The sequence below is a fragment of the Gastrolobium bilobum genome, unplaced genomic scaffold (genome assembly GCF_033153095.1).
Source record: "Gastrolobium bilobum isolate Gb01-03AN ecotype WA unplaced genomic scaffold, APGP_CSIRO_Gbil_v1 utg5255, whole genome shotgun sequence".
In the NCBI taxonomy this organism is placed as follows: Eukaryota; Viridiplantae; Streptophyta; class Magnoliopsida; order Fabales; family Fabaceae; genus Gastrolobium; species Gastrolobium bilobum.
Window position 1 is genome coordinate 448,394 of NW_026898528.1, and position 16,796 is coordinate 465,189.

Sequence of the window (16,796 nt, forward strand, 5' to 3'; positions counted from 1 at the left end):
TCTATCTATCTCATTTCCCTACTATTCCAAAAAAAATTCCTGAACCAAACGCCTATTTTATTTGTTTTATATGATCCAAGCTCGCTCATCCAAAATATAAGTTGTAATTAATCCCTTTAAAATTTCGTAGAGATATTTACCGTATAATGCATGAACCGTTACGACATCCTTCCCATATCGAAAACAAAAGCAAAGAACCCTAATATTGGGAATCAGACCAGAGGCGAACCGGTTTTGCTGTTGGCAGACACAAAAATTTGAGAATTTTTTTTAAAGGGGTGGATAATTTAGGTCAAGTAAAAAAATTAAAAAATTAGGAAGATTGAAAAGAGAAAAGTAAAAATAGGTCCAAGCCAAACCCAACCAACCCATATAATTAAAAGTTTAAAGCTTAAACCCTATCTCATTGCTTTGTCTCTTTTTTTTTTTTTTGAAACATAAATCTTATTAGCTCCAAATTTAATGGACATCAATGATTCCTGAAATTTAATCTTCATCAAGTAGAGGAGAATCACATGAGATTTTTCACGTTTTTTTGTAAAGCAAAAATGGTCAACTTTAGATGAAATAGACATCAATAGAGGTTGGTTTTTGATTAATTAATTCCTACAATTAATACATTTAAAATTTAAAAAAAAAATATTTCGGGGTGCTGCCCCCTCTGCACACATAAATTTTTTTCCTGGATCCGCCATTGAATTAGACTGTAACCCTAATCTTAATTGGAAAGTTTCACCTTTGCATGGCAAACCCATTTCCTTACCATATTTCCATCAGTCTTCATGTCTTCATTCAATTACACGAAGGGGTGTGTTTAGTATAAAGGTATTAAAAAGATTACTGGTAAATCTTCTTTGGTAAACGTCAATTACGAATTCCCAAGGTTTACTGATAATTTTATTTAAAAAGAAAAGTCACTATTCAGATTACCAAAAATAATATGATAATTTAGAATTCCAAGTAAAAGAAAAGCACAACAACAATTTTTGAGACAAAAATACTCCAACACACATCAAAACCTAGACCCAAACTATCAATTAAGGCCTGTTTGATGTGACGTATAAGGCATGATATATAAGCTGATACTATACGTTATGACATTTTCAGTTGTTTGGTGTGACCACCGTATAATATAAGCTTATACAACATAATCCCTTAATACATCAAAACGATGTATAACTTAATCCGGCCTAAGGGTGAGGGATAAGACCTGATAAGGGATTGATGTATTAACATTATTGACCAATGTAATTATCAAAAATTAATATATTATTTTAATATTAATCTAAAAAAAATAAAAATTTATTTTTCAATATATTAATTTTAAAATATTGAATATTTTTTTTTTATAAAAATTAATTTATATTTTGGACACACTGATCAATAAATTTTTATAAATTAATATCATATGACATTTTTTGAAGAATTATATAAATTCTTTATTAAAAGATATTTTTATTAAAAATATTTATTTTTATCATATATAGTATTATACAGTACATTACTAAATACTAGATGATATTATCTTATACAATATATTATTTTATACAATACCGTGCCAAACGTTTGATAGTATTAAAATTCAATCAGGCCTTATACTATCAGGCATTGTCCTATACTATGCATCAAACATGTCCTTACAAACGTAAAAATCGTAACCTCATATTTCAAGTCATATTTCGTTCTAAACCAAATATGGAATCAGTAATCTTTATCCAATATTCTCAATAATATTTTGGCGAACCAAACACCTTTTTCGTAATATTTCGAATAAACTCAATTTTTAATGTATTCTCAATAATCGTGATTTCCGAATACCAAAAAAATTTCTTTTGTACCAAATTCAATTTCTAAGTTATTATGGAACCGTGATTTTTTGTGAAATGTCTCGCGAAGTCTATTAATTATTCATTTCCGTAAGTGTAATTACGTGTTCAGTCAAGATAGGTGAATTGATGGGTTAGTATGTCAATTGAGCTAGAGACATTGGTATGGAGATAATCATAACCTTGTCGCAATCAGTCTAAGGTAAAAGATGGTAGTTCCCACTGTATTTACAATGGATAAAAAGTGGTGTTTGAAAGAGTGGATTCTCTCATGTCAATTTACGTTGCAGTTATGTTTAACGTTGATGTTGGATATTTGGTATTTTACATGGCCACCTGTACATTTAGACTTGTACCCCGATTAAAAAATATTTTTTTACTAAATGATTACAATTCAGTTGAAACATAAGAACTGAGCAATTGTGGTGAGAATATGTGTCGATCCTTTTTAATATTATTTTTGAAAGAGGTTTAAAATATTAATTTTGGATCTACCCCGAATATGATTGTCTCGTGAAGTGATATTGCCTCCTGCAGTGATATATGCGGTTTATCTAAAACAAAAAAAATATTTAATTTGAGAATATCTAAAAAAAAGGATAAATTTTTCTTTCATGTGAATGTTTCAATTACGTACTTTATGACTGTTTGAAAAATCTCTAATATCAAATACATAATGAAATATTTTAAACATATAAAGCAAAGGGAGGAATATTATACATAGCTTATTCAAATTTTCTTCCTTTTTTTTTTTTATTTCCTTTCTTTTGTAATTTGATAAATCTTACAAGTAGACGGATTATAGTACATATATGTGCTATCATTTTTTAACTTACACCAAATTATCCTTAAATTTCTTATTCTTTCATGTAAAACAGTGTTTCCACTAATATAATTTAGATATATTGTTAATATAAAAAACTAATATTATTATTTAATAATTTTTTGAAAGATTATTTAATGTACTTGTATTTGATATGTTATTATGTAATTATTAATGAAATTCATTGCAAAAAGTGTTAAAGGTGATGGTAGTATTAGTAGTATACAAATGTATAATGGAAGGTGTGTTTACTTGTTGATGTTATGATCCCCTGTTTATAAGTGAAGAGTTGAAGGACCTATTCGTTGGTGTTATTTTTCTAAGAAAAAGTATTTTCTAACTGAAATATATACTAATTTTTTCATGAAAAATAGATAGTTTTTTGTAATTAAAAGATTAAAAATCATAAAAAAACACTTATAATATTTATCTCATAAATTTAAAAAGTAACTTAGCTAAAAGGTTTTAAAAATAATTATACTATAAAAAAGTCGTTCTGTAAGTTTATTTATACGCATCTGAGGTTCTCTTTAGAAATAACCTCTGAAAAAACGAAAGACAAAAGAAATAATCTGTATTGTTCGGAAATCGATCCTCTCATGTGCCAAAAAAATATGATATGGTCATTTGAAAAGATCGCAATCATATAAAGGTAAATCAACGGTTATGATTTCGTAATTACTTATTTTATCATTTTTTTTTTCTCCTTCATTTTTATCATTGATCCACCTTTGTATGGTTATGATTCTCCACATGACATGATCATATGAATTTTCACATGAGAAGATCCAGATCCGTATTGTTATGAGATAGATCTGATGATATTTCAAGCTTTTATTTCTTAACAACGGCAGATTTAATTCTCTCTCTATCAGTTTTTAAAAAGCTTAACAACTAAACAGGACTAAGATCAATACACTGCGTGCCTGGACCTTTCCCAATTCGGAACTATCGTTGACTATAAAAATTGTATTACATATTAAAATCTTTATTACCATAATATTCCGGATGGAATTAATTTATATTATTATGAGATTCGACATTATTACATTATTTATTAATCTACATATTTCTTTTATCAAGTAAACTATTAAATTAGAATCATTCATTTTCTTGATTATTTATATTATTTTTTATAAAAATCTGTATTATGTTAATCTTAGCATGTAACTATAAAATAATAAGTAATTTTAATTGAATATTAAATTATATGATATAGTTATTGAATAAAAAAATATTCAATGATATAAAAGTAATTTGAACTTATATTATCTCTCGTCTAAGCAAGATGTAAGATGCATCAATCTGACCTTAAAACATCTTTTGGATGGGGGTGTAAGGTGCGAGTGGGGTTAAAATAGCGAAGTTTATAATCGAAATAGAAAAACGAAAAACAGATAGAATAAGACAGGGACAACTCAGATCCAGATGAGAAAATACATGTATACGGCGCGATGGCTTACTAAACAAGAACAACGCATTGCATTGGAGCTTAACCCATAACACAAACACCAGCAGAGTCGGAGACAGCCAATGAGGGTGCAGAGAATTTAATAAAAGGAAACGTCCTAGGCAAGGAGAGTGGGCGACACGACCCAATCAAACCCATAAAAGTGGGCCTTGCCTCGTTGTTTCCATGTAGTAAAAATGCGTAATTTTCATTTATGATGTGACAGCGACGCTTCCTCCTACCGCAACCCAATGTGTCCCGCACCCTCATCCCCCAGCGCGTCATCCACTCCCCCACAACACACTTTTCCATTAATCTATTCCCGGCCACGTTCCCCTACGCCACCATCCAAAAAACTTCAGTGAGCCTCCAAGACGTGATTCCGCCACGTTAGCGAAAGGTGAAAATTCCAAAATAGCTTGGGTTACGTGGCTTCGGAAGATGCGTGGAAAGTGCATTGGATAGCATAGGTGTCGTATCCTGGAGTTAAATCCTTGGCTTTTTCTTTAATGCATCGTCTCCTCGTTGTTGCAATAAATAAGAGCTCCAGGGTGTTTTCTAGAGAGAGAAAGCTGTACTGTGTGTCTCTGTGTTGGGGGTTGAAGAGTTAGAGAGAGAGAGAGAGAGAGAGAAAAGGTTCAGAAGAATCAGATAGGTTAGATTTGTATACATAAAGAATAGATACACTTGGAGTTGGAGTTACACATTATTCTCTCTCTCTCACACTCACTCACGCTCACAGTGCTAGACAACGCACACAACACACACACATACACTGAGAGAGAGAGAGAGAGAGAGAGAGAGAGAGAGAGAGAGAGAGAGAGAGATGGAGGATCTCGAGGAGGAAGGGAAAGGAGCAGAGGAGGTGTTGGGTTCGAGCTTGACCATGGAGAAGGTGGCGGTAGCCAAGATGTTCATTGAGAATCATTATAGGGCTCAGATGAAGAACATCCAAGAGCGGAAGGAGAGGTAGGAAACTGTTTATTATCCATTTTATTTCTGATTTGCTCAGGAATTTTTGAACCCTGGTGTTTTGCAAAACTGCTTTCTTCGGTTAAATCGAGCACAATGCAAATTCAGGCTTAGGTCTTATCATTTAATTACCTTTTTTAACCTTTCCCTGCCTTGGTAGCTGAGGCAATCTAGTTGTAAATTACTGTATTTGGGTTTCGTAGGTCGGCAACTGGAAACTTCTTAACTTAAACTGATCCGAGTATGAATCTGTTAGGTGGCTCTGATTCTTGAGTTGAAGTAAACGCATATAGGATATTTGAGATATGGTAATCAGTCCATCTCAATAGATGGTAAGACTCAATGGAAGGGATTAACTTGGTTGTCAGAGTATGAAGGCTTGTATTTCTTAGTTTAAGTAAATGTCATCATGTATGATGCAGGCTCTTAATGATAATCTTGAGCTTAATTACCTGATTCTCGTCTTCATTAGTTCTATCATATGTTACATTTCTAGAATTGATCAGTGAGGAGAAGCTTAAGTGCGTCTTTGGGTATCACAACACTCCTTAACCCAATATCTGTATGCTTTGGTTGAATAATCTTTGTCAAGTCGTAAATCTATAAATAAATTAATTACCTCCTCCTTTTGTGGTTAGACAACTTGAACCGTCCATCTTTTTATGTTCTTTTTACTTTTTACCATCTTGTGGTCACAATTTGGCTGTAGTTGTCAATAGTGGTCGAGAAAGATTTCTAGAATCAACTCTGATCTACAAAAATTATGGGTCATGTTAGATTGCTTTGCTTAAAAGGCTCAATTATAATTGGTCCCTATAATTTTACTTACAGCCTTTTCATTCTAGTTTCTACATTTTTAATATCTATCAATGGGCATCTTTGCATTTTCATGGCATTTGGTAAACATAGCAAACAGCTGCACAAGCAACTGGTGTGTTATAATTTGATGGCAAGGACTGGATTCAATGCGAACTAAGATTGAAGGACAACATTGATGCAATTAAAAACATGGCTACTAAATAGGGACAAACATATGTGCAAGCCTATTTAGAATCATAAACAGAGACAATCATATGTTCATTCCATATATTGAGCATTCAATTTTCTGTTAATAATTGAAGTTATTGCTTTAGAATTATCTATGCACCATGGATGGAAAAAGCACGCATCTTTTTGAATTTGTTGCATTCAGTGATATTTCAGTATGCACGATGCTTTTATAGCAATTAATGAATGAGATCATATATTTATTCACTTGATCATAAGAGGTACTTGTTGCCTTGTTTTAATGGACATTATGATTTGGTCTAATCTGATCAGGGTGAAACAACCTAACCTATGGTCTTCCTTTTGTGAGCTTCATCTGTAAAACAAAATAGTTAAAGATGTGAAGGTTTATATTGGCCGCTCTGCTAGTAGCCATACTTATGTATTTTCCTAGAACAGTCTCTAGTCTGATGCAGATCTTTTCTTGACTTTGTGTTTTGGATTTCCTGATCCTGACACAATTTTTTGATTCTAGGCGTTGGGTTTTAGAAAGAAAACTAGCTTCTTCCGATGTGCCAAATGAGGAACGGATCAGCCTCATCAAAGATTTAGAGAGGAAAGAGACTGAATATATGCGATTGAAAAGGCACAAGATTTGTGTTAATGATTTTGAGCTTTTGACCATCATTGGAAGGGGGGCCTTTGGGGAGGTCAGAACTGTCCCTGGCATGCTTATTTGTGCATGAAAGAGTTCTTGTTGGATACACAATGCATCATTATTTGGTGTTGTTTGGAAATGGATGCTTACCATGTAAGTGTCTTTTTTGGTATTATTTTCTGCTAACTCATTCAATTACAGGTTAGACTATGTCGGGAGAAGAAATCTGGAAATATTTATGCCATGAAAAAGCTGAAGAAATCTGAAATGCTTAAGAGAGGCCAGGTGAGATATAAATAACATATTGAATAAAACAAAACTTAGAAATCACTGATGGATGCAGATAACAGACTTGACATACGATTTAGTTCTCTGCATATTCCTCTCAAGTTTCAATGTTACAGCTGAAATGTATTAGTCTAAACTCGTTAATAGGTCATACTGTCTCCATTTAGGATGTATCACCAAGTCAATGGATGTCGTGAAGAATGCTTAGTTGCTGTTTTACTTAAAAAGATCTTTTTTTCCTACAGGTGGAACATGTTAGAGCTGAGAGGAACTTGCTGGCTGAAGTTGCCAGTCATTGCATTGTGAAACTTTACTACTCATTTCAGGATGCTGACTACTTGTATTTAATTATGGAGTATCTGCCTGGGGGTGACATTATGACTTTGCTGATTAGGGAAGACACCTTAAGTGAAAATGTTGCTAGATTTTACATTGCACAGAGTGTTCTGGCCATAGAGTCTATTCACAAACACAATTACATTCACAGGTTCAGTTTGACTGTGCTTATAAAGTTGTTAGCTTAATTTGTTAAGCCAGTGATGATGGTTTATTGGATGATGAAATGGATCATTTTACCGTCCAAACAGTTATATTAATTTCTGTCATCTATTTTTCAGAGATATTAAACCTGATAACCTACTTCTGGATAAAAATGGTCACATGAAGCTCTCTGATTTTGGGCTCTGCAAGCCTCTTGATTGTACTACCTTGTCTACACTGCACGAAAATCAGACGATGGATGATGAAACTTTGGCAGAGCCAATGGATATTGATGATGCAGACAATCGGAGCAGCTGGAGAAGTCCACTTGAACAGCTTCAGCATTGGCAGATGAACAGGAGGAAATTGGTATGCTAGCAAATTCACTGTTACATTATTGTTGAGATTTGGAAGAAAATACATTGTCAATCATGTTTCCGAACAGAATCATGCTTATATTTAAAAGATTTTTTAATCTGTCAGTCCAAGAAAATGTGTATTTGCATTCTTTACTCAAATGACTTTCTTCCAGCAATCATTAAACCCAAGAATTTATGTTCACTAAGATGGTCCGAGCTTTCTAAACATGCCTCTGTCACTGGTTTCTTAACATCTATGGATATTGTTGTAAGATTCTTTTCTTCTATTTGAATGATACTATAGGAAACAGGGCTAGGATAAAAACATTTTTTTGTTTAAGGAAAAAAAAATCTTTGAAGGTTCCAAACATATATTATGGACGTAAAATTTGTAAAATTCTGGGTGCATGTCATTATAGTGTAACTCTGTTCCTATGTGCAACTCTATTCCAATGTGCAGTCTTATAGTATGGCATGGTATAGTGCAGTTAGTGTAACTCGGGCTATAGTACTTATAAATCTATTTTTAGAAAATTGTAGTATCAGATCATGGCTGTTTTGCTAGTCATTGCATTAAATTATGCTTTCCAATGACATTTCATACAATTACTACTTCACTTGTTTCTGTGCTAATATAGCCGTTAAGATAAGGAGGCCTTTCAATTCACACAGTTCCCTTGTTTCTCTTTGAAAGGCATTTTCAACAGTGGGGACACCAGACTACATTGCTCCTGAAGTACTTTTGAAAAAAGGATATGGGATGGAATGTGATTGGTTAGTTCTTACCTTATGTTTTAGGCCTTGTGATCTATCACTCATGAAGATTTGTGCAAGTTTTTTATTTTATTTTTGTGAGGTATATTTGTGATTAGTCTGGAGTAACACTTTTGGCTGATCAGTTGAAGCTTGTACCTTTTTATTTGTGAAAGAAATTTGTACAATTTTTAATTAGCATGATTGTTTTACAACAATTCTACCATCTTCCTCTATCTATTTATTACATTTCATGTGTAATTATTTCATATGGACAGGTGGTCACTAGGAGCAATAATGTACGAAATGCTGGTTGGTTATCCTCCATTTTATTCTGATGACCCAATAACCACATGCAGAAAGGTAACATCCTTAATTGGCTTAATGGCTTCTCATTAAACAAAATTAACAAAGTTTTCTTGAATCTCGTTTGTAGTTTAAGCCGATGCTCGACTTAGCACCATTTCCTATTGTTACTACATGTGTTCCTTTGGAGACTTAAATATTCTACCCTTTTTCTTATCTCTGAATAAAATACTAGCAACTGAGAAAAATTAAGGAAGAGGGGGAGTTTAAGCTGATGCACAACTGAGAGCATGCGTTCGAATCTCCCCAGTACCACATTTGGGAGGGGTTTAAAGTCTTAATCTTGGATCCGTCCCGAATCGGATTAGTTGCGAAGCAATGAACCGATTGGAATATTTCCAAAAAAAAAAAGCTGATGCACAACTTGGCCATTTCCTATTGTTACTACTAGCATTCTTTTGGAGACTCAAATATTTTATCCCTTCTCCCTATCCCCCAACAAAATATTGGCAACTAAAAAAAAAAAAAATCTAAGGGGGAGCGGGACAAAAGCGAAGGGATGATTACCCCATTCCAAGGACTTGGACACTGTTGGATCATCTTAGTTAAGCCAACCCTCATCAGCACAATGATATTTAATTTGTACAATATTAAAGTTTAAATAAAATAGGACACTTAGATACGCTTGGATGGAGGAGATTGGAGAGGAATGGAGTATTTTTATTTCTAATTGAGACAATAATTGTTAGAACATATGAAAAATATCTCATAATATATTGATAGTATCTTAATATAGTCTAGAGTATATTAAATGATCTCTTAGGAATAGTTTTCTTATTTCTTCATATTTAATAGCTTATTTCCTTATTTAACTAGGATTTTGATCTAATAATAGTATAAATAGGGATTAGTGCCTTGCAGAATATCAAATTAATACCAATTTCATATTATTCAATTTTTTCTCGTTTCTTTCTTTCGTACCTAAATTCCTATAATTTCAAGATGATATCATAGCAATACCATCCTCCAAGGCCTGTCCTGTCACTATTCAACTGCGAGTTCCTTTAAAATCTGGATTTCTACTTTATTCTCTGGTTTCCCTGGCCATGCCATCCTTCCATCCACCTCTTCTCCTCAATCTGCAACTGTCCAGATCCCAGAGGCCTGTTGTCGTTGGCCATGCCATCAACTTTTTTGGTTTTCTTTGTCATGCCCTCATTCTAGCAACCAACTCCACATTTTTAGGCAACCATCTGCGCTTTTCCTGCCTCTTCTCTGGCCGGAAAAATTTTCAGTGACCTTTTCATCTGCAACCTACACCACTAGACTCGTTGTTGGCCAATTTTTCTGTTGCCAGAGTCCAAAGTCCATTTGCTTTTGCACGCGCCCTTACTTGCCTGGCCGGAAAAATTTTCAGTGACCTTTTCATCTGCAACCTACACCATTGGACTCATTGTTGGCCAATTTTTCTGTTGCCAGAGTCTAAAGTCCATTTGCCTTTGCACGCGCCCTTACTTGCCATTCTTGCTATCTGCACATTTTCATCCTATGAGGCCTTGCAGCCGCGCATCCAGGCGCGTGCATGCTCTGTTTGCCCAACCATTTGCTGTGCAGTAGTCTCCCCAGGTCCCTATTCTCAAATATGCCCCAATCTGTACTCACCATCACATTCGGACTATGTTTGGTGTGATAGGGTCTCTGTGCTGCACTATTTGCTACCAGTCCAGTGTGCCCACGGTCTTGTGTGATTTGGTCCTGTCCAACCTACTTTCTCCATTGCCCAACCTTTTTCTGACGTTGCTCTTCTTGTTTGGTGAAATTGACATGAAAGAACTAGTAACTTCATGCCCTCTTATCCACCAGCATTAGTAGACTTGCCTCACTGTCCTCTTTCCAGATCTGTTGTCCTTGTTGGCTCTTTTGCAATGCCAATATAGTATTGAGGGGGTGAAATTGGGAAGATCTTTGTCCCATACATGCAGGGCTTGCCGGTCTTTGTTCTAGATGCAGCTTAGCCCTGTTGCTCTTTGTATCAATAGTTTGGCCTTACTGATCTTTATCCCAGATTTAGTTTAGACCTGTCAGTCTTTGTCCTAGATATGCAATCTGGCCTTGTTCTTTGTCTTTAATGCAGTTTGGCCCCGTTAGTCTTTATCTCAAATGTAGTGTGATCTTGTTAGTCTTTGTCCTAGATATGCAGTTTGGCCGTGCTGGTCTTTGTTCTAGATTATATTGTTTGGTAATTTTTCATTTTTAAATAGCTTATTTGTAACAAGCTTAAAGCTTAGTAAGCTTTGGCTTGAGGGGACTATTAGAATATATAAAAAATATCTCATAATATATTGATTGTATCTTAGAATAATCTAGAGTATCTTAGTTTATCTCTTAAAAATAGTTTCTTTATTTCTTTATTTAATTAGATTTTGGATTTAATATTAGTATAAATAGGGATTAGTGCTTTGCAATTTGTATCACATCATAATATATTAGATCAGTACCAATTTCATGTTAATTAGTTTTTAGTCTCTCTTTTCTTCCTTTCTTACTTAAATCCCTATAATTTCAACCATTATAAAATGTTCATAAAAATAATAAGGGGTGATTGGAAGTTTACGCTTTAAAGATGTAATAAAATTACTCATGTGCCTTCACCTAATAGTTTAAGCTTTTGGAAGAGTTGAATTTTAACATGATATTAGTGCTTTTGTCTCCAAATAGTTACAATTTTGATAATAGTCACCCTTATTTCTTTACATTATCAAATGCTCAAGCGCAAAGGGCATTGGTTCTTGACATTATGCGGGAATCTGTCAGTTTACTACTTATTTCTTATGTATTTCCTTGACATTATTCGACTATCTTTACTACATCTTATGACTACCAGTAATTCTTTTATCCATAACGTATTAATTAAAACCTTCAGTTAGTTGCACAGGGTCAGTGTTCAGACATTCTTCTTTGTTGACACTAAATTTATCAATTGCTGCAGATTGTTCATTGGAGAAATCATTTAAGATTTCCAGAAGATGCTCAGCTGACACTTGAGGCTAAGGATCTAATCTACAGGTTGCTGTGTGATGTTGATCATAGGTTAGGTACTCGAGGGGCACATGAAATCAAGGTAAGGTGTTCATTTTTATTAAATATTGCTGTAATGCTGTGTCAACTTTCTTTTTGTCACCTTACATTCTATATGTACCAGGTTCATCCTTGGTTCAAGGGTGTGGAGTGGGATAAATTGTATGAAATGGAGGCAGCATTTAAACCACAAGTCAATGGGGAGCTGGATACCCAAAACTTCATGAAGTTTGATGAGGTATAATTATGAACTCATCACCTTTTATATGCTATTCTCGTTGTTTTCCCCCTCTATATATTCTCTTACCGCAGAACTGATACCAACTGTTGGAACTGCAAATGTCTAACTTTTGCTTATAATCGTTTGAAAAGTATTATCTTTCCACATCTTTGATGATATTTATATTCTTTGTTGAGTATGAAGTCCATAATTTTGTTGTGAGATGCGCCGTTGAACCTAAGCCTGAATATTTTCTTATTGCATCTTTTGTGATTTGTTAGGTAGATCCACCAGCAGCTGCAAGAACTGGGTCTGGGTCCTCACGGAAGGTAGACTTGCTTGTATTGATTTGCATGTCAGCATCATTTTCTTCTTTTAAATTTCTTGCTATCAAATGTTATATGTAAAGACATATGAAGTGTGTTATAATTATCTCTAATTATTGTGCTTGTTTAAATTATATTAGTCCCCCCCCCCAAAAAAAAAACAAAAAAAAAAAAACAAAGGCTAACTCAGTAAGATTTTGATCATAAGCTGTTTTGAATATAAGTAAGCTAATTTAAACACACATCCATGGGAAGCAAAATAATTAACTAAAAGTTTATTATGCTGGTATCAAAGATACTCTCTCCTTGGTTGCCACACTTTCCTTGATAGTCAATACTATGAGATGAAATGCTACATATTTAATAGTTTATTATGGCCATATTGGTGCTATCTGATACTTTTTCAGAACATGGTTTCTGATAAGTAATAGCAAGTTTTGAAAATTCTTTATTTATTTTTCTATATATCAAAACTATAAAATGACAAGTACTGTTTTCCTTAAACCAAGCTACACTTTCTGCTTCTTCTTGAGATATATTTGATTTGTGTGTGATGACTAAAAAATTAATTTGTTTATAGCATAGCAAAATTACTTGGGTTGTTTTCAGAAAACTTTGTTGCTTATATGGCGCGTCCAAGGTGATAATGAAGCAATTTATATATTTGGAAAAGCAAATTATGTTGCTTGTATTAAGGTTTTATTTGTGGTAAGCCAGTCTAAGAAATGTGTATTTTGACTTCCAAAAGGTGGTGAAAATAAACAGAAATTCATTTTGAATTGTTATCCTTCTTTCTTACTTGAAGACAAATGCATGGGACTTGATCATTTTTTTTTTATTTTTGAATTATTATCCTTCGTTCTTACTATTGATCTTAAATTTATCAATGTTTCTTCTCAATTTGTTTTCTTTTTCATCTCTGGTCCATTGATGTCGATTACATAATGGGAGGTAAATCCCCGTGCATAGTGAAAGGTAGGGATTTGATCCCAGGTCCTTGGAGTGACTACAAAATGCTTTACTAGTTGGTTCAGCTGACACCTTCTCAATTTGTTTTGCCCTTGGGTTTTTCTGTTTGAGTTACGGCCGTAACTATGAAGATTCAGAAATCTTCTCTCTTTATTTAATTATTTTGTTTGAGAGTAGAGGAATATTTTTCTCTTTATATCATTTTGTTTGATGTAGAAATCCATTATGTATGTCATTCAATATATGTATTTTTATCTGTGCCTCTTTTTGGTTTCAACGTATCTATTGTAGAGCTTTATGTTATAGCCAGAAAAAGTGGCGTATTTTGATGTTCGAACTTCCAATTTCCACCTAATTCTTGCAGATGCTTCCAACTCCCAAAGATATAAACTTTGTTGGTTACACATACAAGAACTTTGATGCTGTAAAAGAAGGGCTTCGTCAGTCTTTTGGTATGTAATATAACATCACAACTTTTTATTTCGTGTATAAGATTACATAGTTGAGAATTTAGTGGTTACATACTGTGGCTATAAGGAATTGTTGTTCTTGCAAGTCAGCGTCCTTGTATTCTTTCAATGAACATATGCATGTCAAACTGAATTTTTGTAATCATTTCCAACCAGTCTTGAGCTTGCTGGGTCAAACTAGTAGCAATGTTCCTGAATAATATACTGGCATAGGGATCAAAATGGTATTGCGGGAAGGAGCCTAGAATCAGCACTTATGAAATTCAAGTTTAGAAGCACTAAATTGGGATTGGCATGAAACAATTTAAAGGAATCTTAAAGAAGAAAAAGAACTATACCAACCCAACATTTATCAAGCTTGAATTTATTCATGATCTAGCAATTTGCAGGTGATTACATGCAAGATTATACTTCTAAACGGGCAGCAGAGGAAACAGGTTTACAAATGCTCGCGTCATCTGGAGATCCCATGTTACCATGACTTGAACTTAGTGCAAATTGAAGCCGATCGTGTTGAGTTTATATGCACCTGCTTTGGCTTTAAATATTTGGCCAAAAACATCTTTTATAGTACTTCAATTCCCATGCCATTTGCAAGAACAATGTGTACAGCAAGTAGTTGAACGGCATTGTCAGAGCTTGTAGGGCAACACCGTGTGTGTATTTGAATTTTCAAATTAGGAACTAAGAGTTGTGCAACTGAGTGCTACTGTCCTCGCTGCCCAGGTTGGCTGTGGAAAACATGCCTTCTCTAGTGGCAGTTGCTGGTTAAATGTTAGTTATGGACAAATTACTGAGGAACTAAGAAGAAAGCATCCTGATAAAGTTATTCGATGTGATGTGTACATTTATTGGAAGATAGAAAAAACTTAACTATAAAAGAGAGACTCTTGGAGATGGATTATGAATATTGTCTTTAGCTGCTCAGTTTCCTTTGCCCTTTACCTTGTACCTATTTTTTTTGTGGGAAAAGTGCAATTACTGAAGTCATCCTGATTGTCCTGGTCACTGTCTAATGCATGAATGAATACAAGCAACTTTTTGTTAATTGCCCCATCCCCCCCTGTACCAATCTTCATATGACACCCATAAGGATTGAGCTTGAAGCGGATAGCCATCCATTTGGAGGTCTGTTTATCCACCGTGATTTCTTTGCATTTTTTGAAAAAAATAAATAAAGAAATCTCGCCTATTTTAGGCTTTTTGGTGGTTAAGAGAGGAGATACCATCTTCAAGAGAAATGTATGGTTGAGACTCGAGATGCATTAAAGACAGAAATCACCTCGTCATCAAGAACGTCAATTGTATCTTTTTCTAAATTCTAAATTCTAAATGGCGACTACGTCAATGCTTGCTCTGTATGAAGTAAACTCCTGCTTGACTTCTTGATGATAATAGGCACCAAAATGATTGGTTTAAATATATTTTGGCTCTTATGTAACATATTATCATATTGGATCTAAAATGAAAAAGGGTTTTCATTTTATCTTTATAGTACAATAATTTTCAAATTTATTTGTGTTGTTTTGTTGTTGTAATAGAAATTAAATTAAAAATGACAACACATAAAGATACAAAAAATAATATTTTTGTGGAGATTTGTGGCTAGCACAAAACGAATTATTCTTTTCCCTTTATTAAAAACATATATGTAGATAATATTTTTATCTTTATATGCGATATTTAATTTTAATCCGATCGTTACAGTTTTTTTATGTTATATCTTTACTAGTATAATAATATTTGATCTAGATAAATCACAATAGGCCCACAAAAGGTTAAAGTCCACAAGAGGTCCAGGAATATACAGATCCAATGAAATGCGCAACATTTCCATCGCGCATAAAAACCCGAAGGCGCAATGGTTTCATTGTGCCTAGCCGCCTTATATGACTTAAAACTTAAGGAATGATCCAATAATAAACTAAGAACCACCGCGCTGTAAACCAATACACGAAAGACAACTCCAGCTTGCCACCTACTCTAAGAAGGCAACCCATCATAGGAGTATAGCTAGAAAAGCACAAGAGACAGATAAATCTGCAGTCCAGGAACAGCCAATTAGAAGGCACACCGCCTACCAAAGACGACAAGAGAATTGCTATATAAGCCAGAGATATATACCCATGTACATCTATCTAATTCTAGTAAGATCATAACATAAGCCAACTCTGATATTGACTTAAGCGTCAGAGTGTCATTGCAATTTGCAGGTACCCCAGCCAGAGCCATTGATCCAAAGGAGCTTAGCATCAAAGCAAACATAATCAGCACCAAACTCAAAGTCCATATTGGTCAGCCCATATTGTGTTGGAGTGATCAATATTAATAAACGGTAAGAAGTATATTAAAAACAATTGTATGTATAAACGTTTAATTTGTTTTTTATTTTTTAAGAACCAAACAAAAATAAGAGTATTGTATAAAGGTGAAAGGAAATATGAACCAAAATAGTTTTAACTGTCGTTATCTATGCACATAAATTTTCCAAATTCGTGGATGATGAAAGTAACGATGGGACGCCTTTTTAGTCGTGGGAGTCCTATTTCATTGGTGGGACATCCTTTTAATAAACACATGAATTCTAACATCATATGTGACGAAATGTCTCACCCTCCTGCAATATACACTTTCCAATAAAAATGTTAAATGGTTAATTATTTCTTTATCTTTTTGGTTTGAAGATGTCAAAAGCATAACAGCCAGTGAAAGTAACTAAACTAATTTCAATTCAATCTTTTTTTTTTTTTTATAAACCATGTATATCCTTCATGCGAGGAAATTCTTTGGGATATATTTAGTGTTAAGATTTTAAATTCTTTCTAAGATGA

The 16,796-nt window shown here is 33.8% G+C and overlaps 1 protein-coding gene across 1 annotated transcript; it reads left to right on the forward strand.

Annotated features, from left to right (window-relative positions):
- The first annotated feature begins 4,670 nt into the window (after positions 1 to 4,670).
- On the forward strand, positions 4,671 to 15,001 carry LOC133317080 (uncharacterized). Its single transcript, XM_061518892.1, has 12 exons — positions 4,671 to 5,068; positions 6,594 to 6,768; positions 6,918 to 7,001; positions 7,250 to 7,491; positions 7,622 to 7,853; positions 8,538 to 8,617; positions 8,875 to 8,959; positions 11,892 to 12,023; positions 12,105 to 12,218; positions 12,482 to 12,529; positions 13,860 to 13,947; positions 14,355 to 15,001. The coding sequence occupies exons 1-12, from the start codon at positions 4,926 to 4,928 to the stop codon at positions 14,444 to 14,446; spliced, it is 1,515 nt and encodes a 504-aa protein (XP_061374876.1). The 5' UTR covers positions 4,671 to 4,925; the 3' UTR covers positions 14,447 to 15,001.
- The last annotated feature ends 1,795 nt before the right edge of the window (positions 15,002 to 16,796 follow it).